This window comes from Ursus arctos, unplaced genomic scaffold (assembly GCF_023065955.2).
Source record: "Ursus arctos isolate Adak ecotype North America unplaced genomic scaffold, UrsArc2.0 scaffold_25, whole genome shotgun sequence".
NCBI lineage: Eukaryota > Metazoa > Chordata > Mammalia > Carnivora > Ursidae > Ursus > Ursus arctos.
The window spans coordinates 26,924,080-26,939,616 of record NW_026622930.1 but is presented as its reverse complement, the minus strand read 5'-3'; the positions used below and the strand labels follow the sequence as shown (position 1 = coordinate 26,939,616).

General features: G+C 40.8%; 1 protein-coding gene across 5 annotated transcripts in view; it reads left to right on the top strand.

Annotated features, from left to right (window-relative positions):
- The window catches only part of ZNF410 (zinc finger protein 410), a 38,480-nt gene that overhangs the window by 21,672 nt on the left and 1,271 nt on the right, over nt 1-15,537 (top strand). For 4 of the 5 annotated variants that reach the window (XM_026519527.4, XM_026519528.4, XM_057318490.1 and 1 more), the window contains 6 exons: nt 952-1,102; nt 1,710-1,891; nt 5,450-5,539; nt 7,838-7,963; nt 8,701-8,841; nt 10,311-10,438. In XM_026519527.4, the coding sequence (XP_026375312.1) occupies nt 952-1,102; nt 1,710-1,891; nt 5,450-5,539; nt 7,838-7,963; nt 8,701-8,841; nt 10,311-10,438 (818 nt within the window). Of the gene's footprint in view, nt 1-951; nt 1,103-1,709; nt 1,892-5,449; nt 5,540-7,837; nt 7,964-8,700; nt 8,842-9,140; nt 9,345-10,310; nt 10,439-15,537 lie in introns of those variants that run through there. The other variant, XR_008961373.1, reaches the window with a different exon arrangement.

The following is a 15,537-nucleotide window of genomic DNA, read 5'->3' as shown; positions in this document are numbered from 1 at the left end:
GGTTCCAGGAAATGTGATGGGCACCACATTTATTGTCCCTATTCTTGGCTTTTGAGAGGGAAATTTGGAAATATAAATCTTACTTCTGAGGTATATGTAGTAGAAAGATAAACTCCATTTGCTTGTAGCGTAATTAAGTAGTCGTAAATATTTTTCTCTGTTGATATCCAACTATATCTTGAAGACAATGAAAGAAAAGGAATACTACGTGTAAATCTGGGATTTATATAAAGCTTTAATTAATTGATTTCACTTAAATTTAAGGGAGGCACTGCATTGCACGCTCCTCTTCTTCCTTCCTTTTGTTCTTCTGAACAAAAAACCTCAGTTGATGTTATTTCTAGCTTTTTAAAATGTGGTTAGAAATTATAAAATCAGCTGAGTTTTTGCATTCTTAAAGAGAAGTGGCACAGGAAATTAGAAGGATATTCTTATACTCTAAAATGATAGAAATAGCCAATTGACCTCAGAAGATAGAAATCTAAGAATGATCATCTACAAAAGAAATCACAACCATAAACTGAGAACTAAGCCAGAATGGCTGCCCTTCCTAAAATAAATATAAATTCGGTAATACCTAGAACAGGAAGCCGTCTTTAGCATCCCGCTCCAGGTGTTGACGTATATGCTTCCCTGCCAATTTGTGTAATGCAGACTGGGTTTAACTCTCCTTTTTTATGTGAAACCATTGTGGACATTTCTTACATTTGCCAAAGAGGCCTGGTCTTGTGAAACAAAGCATGATGGCTTTTGATAATTCTCTGGAGTAAGGGGGTGGGAACAAATTGTGTGCTCACTTCTGTGGTTGATGGATATAAAGAGAGCTAGGGAGGCTGAAGATAGATATCTGCTTATTGATCAGTAGGAGTAAAGTACAGGAGCTTTATTGATTGAACCAAAGTACCTCAGCAGCTTCCTTCCCTGGATTACAAATATGTGACTCTGTTACAGGAGAAAATGTCCACCTCAGTTCTGGTGATGGGCAGCCCAAAGATTCTGGGCCCCTTCCTCAAGTGGAAAAGAAGCTCAAATGTACAGTTGAAGGCTGTGACCGGACATTTGTGTGGCCAGCTCACTTCAAGTACCATCTCAAAACGCATCGGTGAGCATAGCTGAGGTTCCATACTTGGAGCTCAAGAATGTTGATGCTTCTGGAAGAGCTTGTCCCCCAGTTGACAAATTAAAGGAAAGCAGGGGCTCCAGTTCACTTGCGATTAAGATATCTTTTGTTTTTTAATAGAAAGGTTTGCATTGTCTCATTTACCTCATTCTTCACAAATATTTAATAAGACATTTGGCACCTAAGCATCTTAGAACAAGAGTTCTGGAATCTCATTATAAAATATAATTTCTTGGAAAACTTAAAAAAAATACATAAGCATGGGTGTCACTCATAAACCTGTGAAATCAGTATTCAAGAAGTAAGGTGTGGGGCACCTGGCTGGCTCAGTTGGTAGAACATGCAGCTCTTGATCTTGGGGTCATGAGTTCAAGCCCCAAGTTGAACTGGGCATAGAGATTACTTTTAAAAAGGGGGGTGGGGAGTAAGGCCTGGGGCATCTGTGGTTTTAATAAACTTTAGATGATTCTGGTATATCCAGGTTTGGGATTTACTGTCTGCTTTGAGAGGCAATACGAGCTTTGATTTGTCCTTTCTAGCAAAGAGCATTTTCAGGTATTGTTGCTTATGTGATTTTTTTTTTTTCCAGAAATGACCGCTCTTTCATCTGTCCTGCAGAAGGTTGTGGGAAAAGCTTCTATGTGCTGCAGAGGCTGAAGGTGCACATGAGGACCCATAATGGGGAGAAGCCCTTTATGTGCCCCGAGTCTAGCTGTGGCAAGCAGTTCACTACAGCTGGAAATCTGAAGAACCACTTGCGCATCCACACAGGTGCGTGCAACCCCAGCGTTCCTGTAGTTAATCTACCCCTTGGCTCAGGGTTTGATTGCCTATCCTTAGGAAAGGCTCTGAGGTGGGAATAGAAATGAAGGTTTAGGTTTGTTGCTAGAACTCTGAAAATGGAATTTCTTTTTTTCACATGCTTCATGGCACTTTTCAGTTAATTCGGTAACATTTATTGACCTTTCACCTGTGTGTGAGGAATGGACAGTGTTGATTTCTGCCTCTAGGAACCTAAAGTGTAGGAAGGGATAGAAGACCTTCTCTGATAACAATGATATGATGAGATATGGACAAAATCAGTATTTCCAAATATCTTCAAATGTTACATGGTTGTAATTTTGATCGGTAATATTTATTGAATCACAGAAACCATACAGAGCCTCTTCCAGCCACTAAGTGGGATAAGGTAAGGGGGGAAGTGCAAAAGCTAAGATGAATGCCTGACTTTGAGGAGTTTGCTTGAGAAGCAGAATGGGAAAGTGACTTGATCTGGGTCAAATAGCATGTTAATATCAAAAGTGCAAAGAAAGATACCCTGAGTCTCATTCTAAGAGTTTCAAGGGTGATTTTCCAAGCCGCTTGGCCTAAAATGTGCTAAGTTTCTTGTCAGAGCTTAATCACTGAACCGAGACCAGTCTCTTAGGATGTGTAACTGTTCTTCCCCACTTCTTTGCCACTTTCTTTGTCTCTCTTTTCTTCTCGCATTGCTAAAATGACAGTAGGTAAAATTAAAGGGCATTAAAAAGTGAAACCCAAGCTGAAGCCACATTTGTTCCAGGTATGTCCCTGTGATTCCTGCTAGGTGGACATTACTGTTGGATATGTTTTAGGGCACAATAGCTCTGTTCTCGGCTTTTTCTTGAGAGACTAAACTATACTTGCTCCAAGAAGCACTTTGAATAAAAGAACAAAAAAAAAACATCTTGCAGACTAGAAAAGGGAAGAAGTAGAGTTTACCATGCTCTGTGGTTGAATTCATTAACCTCTTCATCCTCGTGTTGCTCATTCTCTTTGTAGATTGGATAAAAACTGAACATCTTAAAATGCTTTCTTTTACTGTGGAGTATGACCTTATTTTCTCTCTTCATTCTAGTTCCTGCTAGCTTTCCCTTGTTAATCTCCTAATTGCTCATCATTTCCAGAACTTGTCGTTTCTCCCATTTCACTCGGCGTGTCTCTCGCTGCAGTCTCAGGGCACAGTGTAATCATTTCTCCTGGATGCCTCACAGATCCCAGTTGCCAGAATTATATAATATTAAAAGTTAGCATTTATTGAGGCAATTTAGTATGTGTCAAGTACATATACATTGTCTCATTTAATCCTCAAGGATACTTTATGAATTAGATACTGTATTTATTGACAAAGAAATAGGGGATTAGAGAGTTAAACAATTTGCCCGATATTACACAGCTAGGAAATGGCAGAGTTGGGATTTGAATTCTGATCAGACTCTAAAGCTCTTTCAAGGATTTTGTTTTTAAATGCTGACGTCTCAGTTTATCTGAAATGTCAAAAGTGACCTCATCTTTATTTTTTTTTTTTAAAGATTTTATTTATTTATTCGACAGAGATAGAGACAGCCAGTGAGAGAGGGAACACAAGCAGGGGGAGTGGGAGAGGAAGAAGCAGGCTCATAGCGAAGGAGCCTGATGTGGGGCTCGATCCCATAACGCCGGGATCACGCCCTGAGCCGAAGGCAGACGCTTAACCGCTGTGCCACCCAGGCGCTCCGTGACCTCATCTTTATTAGTAGTGACACCAGTAATTAAAGCTACTGATTTTGGTGACTTACCATGAGGGCTGACTGTGTGCCAGACACTATGCTGAACATATTTAACTTGTAGTGTCTCAGTTCTCAAAATAATCTTTTGAGATTATATTATGTTAATTTTATTTTTTTAAGATTTATTTATTTCAGAGAGAGGGAACACACTTGAGCATTGGGGAGGGGCAGAGGGAGAGAGGCAGACTCCCTGCTGAGCAGCATGGAGTGGGGAGTGATCTCATCATAAACAGTGATTTGAACAAACCCACTGTAGGGGCGCCTGGGTGGCACAGCGGTTAAGCGTCTGCCTTCGGCTCAGGGCGTGATCCCGGCGTTATGGGATCGAGCCCCACATCAGGCTCCTATGCTATGGGCCTGCTTCTTCCTCTCCCACTCCCCCTGCTTGTGTTCCCTCTCTCGCTGGCTGTCTCTATCTCTGTCAAATAAATAAATAAATAAAATCTTAAAAAAAAAAATAAACAAACCCACTGTAAAAGACATTTTTCAGACAACTGCAAAAAAACTAAACATGAACTGAGTATGAGATATCACCACCCTGATCTCACCACCCTGAAATCACGACTTGAGCCAAAATCAAAAGTCGGACGCCCAATGGACCGAGGCAACCAGGCACCCCAGAATTCCTCCCTTTTCTAAATACTTAAAGCATTTTTTTGTACAGGAATTTATATTAAGGCTATTTATGAATACATTTCTCTCTCACACCAGTCTGTGACCCTCAGATACAAGCTGCATCTCTGATTTTTTTTCGCTTTTTATTTTGAAATAATTACAGTCTCATGAGAGTTATGAAAATAGTACAGAGTTGTGTTGTGTGCCTTACCCAGCTTCCCCAAAAAGTGACATCCTCTGTAGCCACAGTACAATATCAAAACCAGAAAGTTAATAGTACTGTCAGTTAGTCTACAGGCCTTATTTAGTTTTTACAATGCATCTTTGATTTTTAAAATAACAATGTAATATGGTAGACAATAAAAATTATGGAGAAGCACAAAGAAGAAAGGAAATCATCCATAATAGCACTATCAGGATGTAACTACTTTCAGCATATTGTTACAGATTTTTCTTTGTACCTCTGACTGAATATCTGTTTTCAGTGTTTGCTTTAGACAGTGGAACTACGTAAAACCTATTTTATAACCTTTAAAAATGTGTACTTTATAGTGGATTTAGAAACTGAATCATAAAAAGGATTGATCTAAGGTAAAAATCCTGACAGCATATGCAGTGTTAATCTTGATACCCTCAAAAGGGATGGGATCACTGAAGAAGATAGGTCAGTGTAGCTGGGGGTCAGCCCTTGAGCCAGGAAGGAGAAGGAAGTGTGATGCTCAGAGGTAGCCACTCTAAAAAAGAGGGCAGGGCTATCTGGTGGGCTGTCGGCTAGGAGACCACTGAGAGGTGACACTTGCTGGATAGCTAGCCCCACCGAAACTACATAGCCCGAATTCAAGAAATCTGAGCAAGTCATTAGAAACTGGCTAAGGCTAATGGGGAAAGAGAGTAATAGATAGGGGCCCTGGGTGGCTCGGCCATTAAACGTCTGCCTTTGGCTCAGGTCATGATCCCAGGGTCCTGGGATCGAGCCCCACATCGGGCTCCCTGTGCTGTGGGGAGCCTGCTTCTCCCTCTCACACTCCCCTTGCTTGTGTTCCCTCTCTTGCTGTCTCTGTCAAATAAATAAATAAAATCTTTAAAAAAAAAGAGAGAGTAATAGTTCATCAGAAGACTGACTCTTCATGTCATTTTCTGTCTCTAGGAGAGAAGCCTTTCCTTTGTGAAGCCCAAGGATGTGGCCGTTCCTTTGCTGAGTATTCTAGCCTGCGAAAACACTTGGTGGTTCACTCAGGTACTAGAACCCGTGCAGTCATAGATTTCAGGGAAGGTGGAGAACCAAAAAGATAAAAGGGTGGTGGGTGGGGGAATGGTGAAAGAAATCTAGAAAGAAACAAACTGTTTGACATAAAGTTTGCTCCTCATGACAGAATCAGAAATCAGGGCTCTTGATAATTGCTTTATACTCAGCTGAGCCTTTGATTGAATTGCTTCCTAATCCAGAGCTTTTCTGAGGAGATCAGCAAATTTATTTGGCACTGTGTTGGGTGCTTTATAAGTTACGTCAGATATGGGCCATGGAGGTTATTCAGAGTAGAGATTTCCAAGGCAGAAGTGAACTCAAGAGTGGAGAGGGATTCTAGAACAGAATCAAGTAATTGTTCAAATGGTTAACCATGGGTAGCGTAGGGAAGCCAAAACAGGAGGAGTGGAGAGAAGGAACTGGAAGTTATTTATGATGAGGACAGCAAAGCAATTTGGTGGGATCGAGGGAGTTGGAGAGGTGTAAGCAATCAGGGATATGAATTTCAGAGTTGCATTCTTACCTGATGACAAGTTCTAAGCAGAAGGTGGCAAACTGATAACCTTAGGTTACGTGTGGACCTCCAGGTATGTTTTGTTTGGCTTGTAGGGTGTTTTCTTACGTAATAACAATACTGTTATACCTTTCAGAATTAACAGTTCTTTAGTTTTATCTCATACTCAGTTCATGTTTAGTTTTTTTGCAGTTGTCTCAAAATGTCTTTTATAGTGAGTTTGTTTAAATCAGGATCCAGTAAGGTTTAATTATTATACTTAGTTTAATTATTACACTTAGAAAATGTTCTTTAATCTAAGTCGGTCTATACTCACTTTTTTTTTTTTCCCCCATGCCGTAGACTTATTCCACTGAAGAGTTAGTTCGGTTTTATAGAATGTCCCACATTCGGATTTGTTGGTTTGCTTCCTTTTATGTTATTTAACTTGTTTCCCTAGATTTCCTGTAGGTGGAAGTAAGCCCTAAAAGCTTCAAAGGTTCAAAGACTTGGCAAGGATGTGTTATATAAATGGTTGTATGTGTTTCATTTTGTATCATCGTATCAGGAGGCACACAGTGCTTGGTTGTCAGAATTTATCAGTGGGTTCAGGTGGTAACACCCTGATCTTCACATTGTAAAGTTCCCTAGCACCTTTTGCTGTATGGTTTCATCTCTGAGTGATGCCTGAATTGGTTATTTCATTAGGATTGTAAAATGGTGGTTTTCTAATTCTATCATTCTGTCACATCAGCTGGAATTCTTCTGTGTATAATAGGTCTCTTCTCTATCCAGTAGGGCTATTTGGTAATTTGCACAGGAAAGGCAGGAAAAATGTGTGATCCTTTTCTTTTCATTTCTTTTAGTTACGAGTTTTCAAAATAAGAAATTGGTGCTCTTGTTTCTTCCAGTAGATTTATGGGTTTCTGTGTAGTCACTGTGTATCCATCCATTGTAGTTCTCTTTTAACAGCTTTTTTGATGTATGATGCATATACCTTAAAATTCATCCATTGGAAGCATACAAATCAGTGATAGAAAATATATAAATTGTACAGTCATCACCACAATCCAGGTTTAGAACACTTCTGTCAACACCAGAAAGATCCTTTGTGCCCCCTGGTTGTCAGTTCCTGCTCCCACCCCCAGATCTAGGCAACCACCGGTCAGCTTTCTGTCTCCATAGATTTTCCGTTTCTGGAAATTTTCTGGCCATTTCACTTACTTTGGCCACCTACTAATCTCCTGTAGGCATGTGTTTCTGACCGCAGCTATAAGGGTGGTTGTCCGAACAGGAGACTGAGAGCTTTGGACTTGAGGACACAGAGGGTAGTTCAGATCACTGTGTAGAAGAACGACCGGTTTAAATGCTGCCGACTGTGAGTGGTGGCAGGAACTGAGATAAGGGGGTATTTTGAACCCAGGGTTGGAATCCTTGAGGATGGTACATGTTCTGGAGGTCCGTGGAATACTCTATCTGGAAAGGGAAGGAAATATTCTGTGTGGCTTCCATGATCTGCTACCAAAGAGGTTGTGAAGGCAGCAGTACAGTAGGCCTGGAAAGGATAGGAGTTGGGAGCAATGGGTGTGCTCAGCCCTCCTGGTGAACTCTTCCTGCCTTCCCTGGTGTATGAAGGTTTTGAGTCTGGGGACCTCCAAGGCTAGGTGGAGAATGGGAGAAGGAAAATCCTCTTATGTTTAGTTTAACATTCTCTGAACTTCTCTGTCCATTCTCTTGCTGTCAGAAATGTACCCTGTTTTTTTGGCTACCCTGTCTTAACCTGCTCTCTGTTTCAGGAGAGAAGCCTCATCAGTGTCAAGTCTGTGGGAAGACCTTCTCTCAGAGTGGGAGTAGGAATGTGCACATGAGAAAGCACCACTTGCAGCTGGGAGCCGCTGGGAGTCAAGAGCAGGAGCAAACTGGTGAGGAGAGAGGGTGGAGTGGAGGGCTATGTCTTCTGGATTCAAAAAGCCAAATAACTGGCCTCTCTGGTTATTTGGAAATTTTCAGATTCTGTGCTGGGGAGAGAAACCTAGTTTCCTTTGATGGACCAGTGGTTTCCAAATACAGCTCTATAGTAAAATCTGTAAGCTTTTAAAATGTATATATTTATATTGCCTGTCTACCCCTCACCCCCAAATAAAACAGTACAAACTGATAACTGAAATTATTTGGGAATATCTCAGAATCTGTAGTTCTTGTTTCTCTAGTGAGTTTGATGGTAACTAGTGCTGATCCATAAACCAGCATTTGAGTATTATTGTGATAAAGACTTCTATAAGATGAGGGTTTAAACATTTTTTACAGATCAGTCATGACTCCCTTTTTACCCTAACTTAAATTTGATAACTTATTTTGGTTATTTTTTTCAATGTCTTACTTTAATTAGTTATTTCATTCCAAATACTCCTTTCCAAGGATGCATTCATCCCATTTCATATATCAGTTCTCCAAATGCTGATCACAGGCAAGGATATTTATCTGTGAGGCTCCACCCTTTCCTCTCCTAGGTTTATTCTTGCTCCCCCAAAGTAGATAGCATCCAAGATACAGGTTAACTTCTAGTTCTGAAAGGAAAGGCCAGCTTCCTGTGAAAGAAAATGGGGACCAGGCACAGCCTTGCCTGTCACGTGTCTCTCACATCCTGTTCTCTGTGCAGCCGAGCCACTAATGGGCAGTAGTTTGCTTGAAGAGGCTTCAGTAACCAGTAAAAACCTGGTGCCTATGAATTCCCAGCCCAGCCTTGGTGGAGAGTCCTTGAACCTACCAAATACCAATTCTATCCTAGGAGTTGATGATGGTAAGACTTTCAACTCTCCTTTATTTGGGGAAAATGGGCTGCAACTAGGGACTAAGGAATGGGGTTGTCTCCAAAATGGAGGTTTTAATTAATTTCACTTCTTGTCAGTAGCTGTGGTATGATTGTGTAGTGCATTTGTGTTCTTTGTCTCTGGGATGGATAAGTGAATCTGTTAAAAAAAATATATTTTTTTGTTGGACAGATAATGTAACAAAAGAATAAAGAGAAAAAAATTTAAGAAGAAAATTATCCATCATCCTAGCATCCTAGCCCAACTATTTCTATCTTTCCTATTGCAGTTATGGAAGAACTTAACTTTTAAAACATTTAAACAGAACATAACCAGGTTTTACAGAGGAGATATAAAGCAATTTCTCCATACCTTCAAAGCCATACCTTCTGGAGAAAAGAAAGGGCTCTCTAGGAAACAGTTGCTCCTCTCTGGTATAGAAATTTCACCCAAGTTACACAGGCCAGGCCCTCTTCTCTGAAAAACTTAACAGGTGAGGTCAGCATGCATTTATTCAGTGCCTACTGTGTGCCTGGCACCATGGGAAGGATAAAGGTAGAAAACAGGGACCTTAAAATCTAGTTGAGAAGTCAAAACTTACGTATGGGAAATAACATTGAGTGAATAGAAGATCGTATATAAGTAAATGCTAAATTACACAGTACTGTCTGGAAGGGCAGTATATATTGAAAGCCCCATAGAAGAAACTTTCGATTTATTAGAGGCCTAAGCAGTTTATGTATAAACTATTTCCAGAAGATTTTTACAGTGATCCACCGATGAAGTCCGAGATCCTGTGTTTTAGTTACTCGTATCCCACTCAGTCAGTTTTGTGTATAAGTGACCATGTTTGTGTAAACTTCTGTGTGGAGCCTACAAGGCCCAGTGTGTGCTTTCCACAACATGCCTCCTCGGTTTCGTAATAGGATACCAGAGGATAGTTGAAGCATGAGACACAGAAATTGCATGAAACTACTTTGCCATTCTTAAGGAAGAAAGTCTCAAGGGAGGAAGGGACACTGAATAGGAACTTTGAAGCCAGATTTAAGTTCTTAACTTCTGCATAGTATGCTGTTTATATCATTGGTGGCTGCTTTAAGGGTTGGCTGTGGTCCCCTGATCTGCCTGCCGCCACAGCTTTTGCCCTGTTTCATGCACGGCCCCTCCAGCTAACAGTGCTAAAGCTATACTCTCTAAATTGGTATATTGAAAAATGGCCAACTCTTGATATATATGTATCAAGATTTTTTACCTTTTCTTCCCATTCCCCTTTTGTAATACTTTCCAGATTTCACTGGTAATGATTATTATTATTATCAGACAGGAATTAGTTTGGAAGAAATACTGGAATATGGGTTTTTCAGGGAGCAGTTTTTAGTGTTCTTAGTGAGAGGCTTGATAATGTAGGTAGGTGTATCTGTGGATTCACTTTTCATTGAAACATTTTCTGCTGTTTCAGAGGTGCTTGCTGAAGGATCCCCACGTCCCCTGTCTTCAGTGCCTGATGTGACACATCACTTGGTGACCATGCAGTCAGGGAGGCAATCATACGAGGTTTCTGTCTTAACTGCCGTAAATCCACAGGAGGTAAATCTATCTCTTGCCCTTTCTTTGTTTCTGTGGAGACTGTTGTGGACAGCGGTTGGGAATCTATTTTAGATGACCTGAAAATGACTCCAATTCCCCTTTCCTGGAAACTTTGGCTAGAATATCCTCCTTTAAGTTAAGCAAGAGTCCGCTTAACTTGAGCTTGATTGTTAGGGTCTCCTGGATTGGGAGATTGGTCACTCACGTCTGGGTCTCTCAGCTTTAATTTCCTTTATAGACATACCTTACTGAGTGATATCTGCCCCTACTGTTCTCTGGCTATAACGTGAGGATGCTGCTTTTATTTTATAAAGAAAACAAAATCCTGGACAGAGTGGTCCTTGAGCAAAAAAGATAGTGACAAAATCATTGAAAATAATCATTGTTCATTTTATTAGGGTCATAGGTCTATGAGATACCAGGCTGAACCAAGCCTTTAGGAATGTGTTCATTTGCTTGTGGAATGAGAACCATCATCTAAATCAGGGAAAGGTTTTAGGTTGATTCTAAGCATTCCCAACTCTATGGTCTTGGCTCTAACCCAGAAAACAGAATGAAAACCAGTCAGGCTTCTAGAATCTTAGGGTATTTTGTCCTGAGGGGGGGGGTAGATCACTTCATCATGAGCTCATTTCATATGCATAAACTTTTGGCAAAATCCATGTACCCTGGATGCCTTTGTATTACAGTATCTCTTACAGTGCTCTCCCGTCTTTTCCCCTGACCTTTTCATTATAACCTGATACCACAAAATCAGCTCTTCCAGTATTCAGATGACTGCATCCTATATTAAATATTCTGGATTATTCTGTAAGATTCCTGGGGATGCCCAGGATCACAGGGCTCTGGACATGCATGTTAATGATTCCGCCAGAACCTTCCCTTGTATTCATCATTGTGACCCATCGTCTGAGCCTTGCTTATATTGAAAGTTTTTTTGCTGTTGGTTTCATTGGTTCTTTGCTAAGTCACCTTCTCCTGGCTACTGCTTTGGAACGTAACTCACCTACGAAGACTTCCTTTATTATTTCCCCTCTTCTTTATGTACTTAAAAATTTTTATTATTAAAGTTTTCAAAGAGTGTAGCGAGAGAAAGTATAGTGTAATGAACTCATGTAGCTCTCCCCCCAACCTCAACAGTTAAGTTTCTGCTATTATTTTCCTTTCCCTGCCTACTTCTTGTTATTGCTGTTCTGTTTGTGCTGGAGTATTTAGAAGCAAATCACAGACATGCCTTTTTATTTGTAGACATTTCAGCATGTACCTCTAATAGATAAGTATTTTTTCATAGCTGTAATATCTTCATCATACCCAGCAAAATTAACAATTGTTTATTGATATCCTCGAATACTTAGTCTGTGTTCCTTTTATTTTTTCTCAAAATGTCTTTTAGTGGTTGGTTGGTTGAAATCAGGATTCAAACAAGACCCATTCACTGCATTTGGTTAATAATTCTCTTTATCTCTAATAGTTTTCCCCATCCCCCTACTCCCTACCCCTGTTTTTTCAGAATGACAGCCTATTTAATAAGAATTCCCCACGTCTGGTTTTGGCTGATTGAGTCCTTTTTTTTTTGTTTGTTTGTTTTTTTTTTGTTTTTTTTTTTAAGATTTTATTTATTTATTCGACAGAGATAGAGACAGCCAGTGAGAGAGGGAACACAAACAGGGGGAGTGGGAGAGGAAGAAGCAGGCTCATAGCGGAAGAGCCTGATGTGGGGCTCGATCCCAGATGGCCGGGATCACACCCTGAGCCGAAGGCAGACGCTCAACCGCTGTGCCACCCAGGTGCCCCAAGTCCTTTTGTTTTTTAATATATTTCTCTATCTACAGATTTCCTAAAAACTGGTAGTTAGGAGCTTAGATTCATGTTTAGTTTTCCCCCTTGGCAAGAATATTCTATAGGTGGTGCTCATGCTTTCTGTTACAGCTCACAGCAGACATGAGCTTAATGATTTACCAATGGGTTACGTAAAAATTTTGGCAAACATTACTGATCATGGCCTAGATCAGTTTTTTTTTATTAAGGCTTGCAAATGGTGATTATCCTAACTCCCTTTTTCTTTCTGCTTTTACGAATTGTGATTCTTCTATAAAAGAAATATTTTCTCTCATCAACTATTGGATTGGTCTGAAGCAGCTCAGAAAAATCATCTCCTTTTTTATCTAGTGGAAATTATTATCCTGACAGACCAACCCACAACACTCAAACTTTTCCTTTTTTATATTTGTAACCTTGGAGCTTTTCTCCAAGGTTTTGCTTTGCTAAATACCTTTTTTTATCGAAGCATTTCAGGTTTTCTCAAACAAATGCCAGGTGTATAGAAACTTAGTCAGCAGTACTACATACCTAATGTGTGCAAGGCCCTCTGTTGGGGACTAAACAACAGAAAACCCAGTACAGTCTCTGCCTCAAAGAGCTTACAGCCAGACTTCGGACCTCTGCATTTTGTAACTGTGCACAGTGGTGCCCCTGGAGTTGTGCTGTACAGAGAGAATGGGAAGGGCAACAGATCAAAAAATGGGCAATTTTTAGACAGTGTAGGTAAGTGGTAGTCTTGGCGGGAGGCAGGGAATAAGTTTTAGAGTTTAAGTTGAGACCTAGGGATGGATAGCAGTTATATTGATGGATAAGTGGGAGGGATTGGAAGAAAATAACAGGCAGCAGTGTGTACAAGGGCAGAAGGAAGCTGAGGGAGCAGGACTCAACTATGGAACCACGAAGGGTTGAGTAAGATGGAATGTGGAATGGAACGTGAGAGCAGGAAAGATAAGCTGGTTTCTCTCTTGAAGGGCCTTCACTTCAAGGACATGATTTTATCCTGGGGACAGTGGGGCGCCACATTAAGCCGGGTGTGACATGGTCAGTTTGTGTGTGTAAAAAGTCCAGTAATAGCACATTTGTTCCCCTTGGACCTAGGCACGTGGGTCTGGAATTGGCTTCAGAGTGTCCTTGTCTGGGTGATGCTCACTCACAGCCTCAGACAGACACAATACCACAGACCACCTATAAAAAACAGAAGAAAACTCAGCCTTCACCCCAGGAGGCCACTAAGGGAGTACAGGCCCTAAGCACCCAATTTCATGATGGAAGCCCCAGACGCTTCATAGAAAAATATTAACAACACAAAAGAGAAAGTGCTGCCCTTAGTGGAGCTGACGATGCTAGACGATCACTTTTCCCTCACGGGTCATCGCATATTTACAAACACACCTTCTGTCTGAGCCTCACTTCTGTGTTTCCTTCACTCTTACCTCTGTTATTTACCTCTTTTCCCAGGCATTCCCACTGCTCATCCCTTTGCCTTATTACGGCAGGCTTACCACATCCTCTGATACCTTCATTTTTTAGAACTACAAGCCCCGCAAAGCTCCAGGTTTAGTCCTCTTCCTCATCCAAGCTCCTGGTACTAACTAACCTTCCTCCGCTGACTGAGGAATGTTGACTAACTGACCTTCCTCCTGACAGGAATGTTGATTCCTTAGGGATTCACAGATAGAAGGAGGCTATTTGCAACCCCCCCTTTATGTATGTATGTATTTGACAGAAATAGAGACAGCCAGCGAGAGAGGGAACACAAGCAGGGGGAGTGGGAGAGGAAGAAGCAGGCTCATAGCAGAGGAGCCTGATGTGGGGCTCGATCCCATAACACTGGGATCACGCCTTGAGCCGAAGGCAGACGCTTAACCGCTGTGCCACCCAGGCGCCCTGCAACCCCCCTTTTTAAAAAATTTTTTTAAAAAGATTTTATTTGAGAGGGAGAGAGTCAGCAGGGTGGAGGGGCAAAGTGAGAGACGGTCTTTAAGCAGATCTGAGCTGAGCGAGGAGCCCAATGATGGGCTTGATCTCACCCTGAGATCATGACCTGAGTTGAAACCAAGAGTCAGACGCTTAATGGACTGTGCCACCCAGGCACCCCAGCTATTTGCAGTCCGTAAACCAACACATGTCCATTTCAAATTCTGGTTTTGGAGATAATCACACATTATAGATCAGACCTGTAAGAATTTACTGATGCACTTGTACTTGGACTCCTGTAAATATGCTCTAAAAATAAGCTCATCAAGAATATCAGAGAATAACCAAAGCAAGTACCAGAAATTATCATGGGAGGGGCACCTTGCTGGCTTAGGTCAGTAGAGTATGGGACTCTTGATCTCGGGGTGGTGAGTTTGAGCCCCATGTTGGGCATGGAGATTACTTAAAAAGAAAGAAATGAATGACTCATACTTTAAAAAAAGTATCCTCTTTAAAAAAAAGAAATTATCATGGGAAATATATCAAAACTACATCTTATTCAGATGGTTCAGATTGGACAATTTTTATTTTTCCCTCAGTGTTACCCAGTCTCCTGCAAATCAGACAGAGGACTCATTGTGCTGGCCCAACTGGGACCCCAGGGCTTTTGGACCTCTGCTGACTTAAAGGCATCCCAAGTGGGGTTCTGTAGGCACACTGAGCTCACATTCTTTTTTTTTTTTTTTTTAATAATGATTTTTTATTATATTATGTTAGTCACCATACAGTACATCCCCGGTTTTCGATGTAAGGAGCTCACATTCTTGAACAGGAAGCAGTGTAAATGATTGTTGGCTAGCCTTGAATGTATCAGAATTTGTCCCCAAAAAGAGGAAAACAAATTACAAATTCTTTAAGATTTCTCATCAAGTGCCATTGCTAAATTTGAGCGCAAACATCTGGATCTTGACCTAGATTAAAAAGACACCATTCTTACATCCCCACCACACAGCATCAAATGAAATTTGTGCTTTCTTTAAATTTTTAACTTTTTCTTTAAATTTTGTTTAAATTTCTTTATATTCCATCTTATTAAATTCTACTATATAAATTACCTTCTTCCAAATTGAGATCACCAAGTAAATCTGTCTTCAGCCCAAGAATTTATCTGGTTATAATTTACTAAGCCAAGTTTTTATTCTGAATTTCACTGTGTTACTCGCATTCTCATTCTCATAATGAAATAGAACCCAAGTTCTTCAGTTATTGTACAGAACCACCTTTCAACAGGAAGCCTCGAGTGTAGAGTAGAAAGTCTGTTTTAGCTGCCACCCTCGTGGAGTCTCAGGCTTGTCTCCATC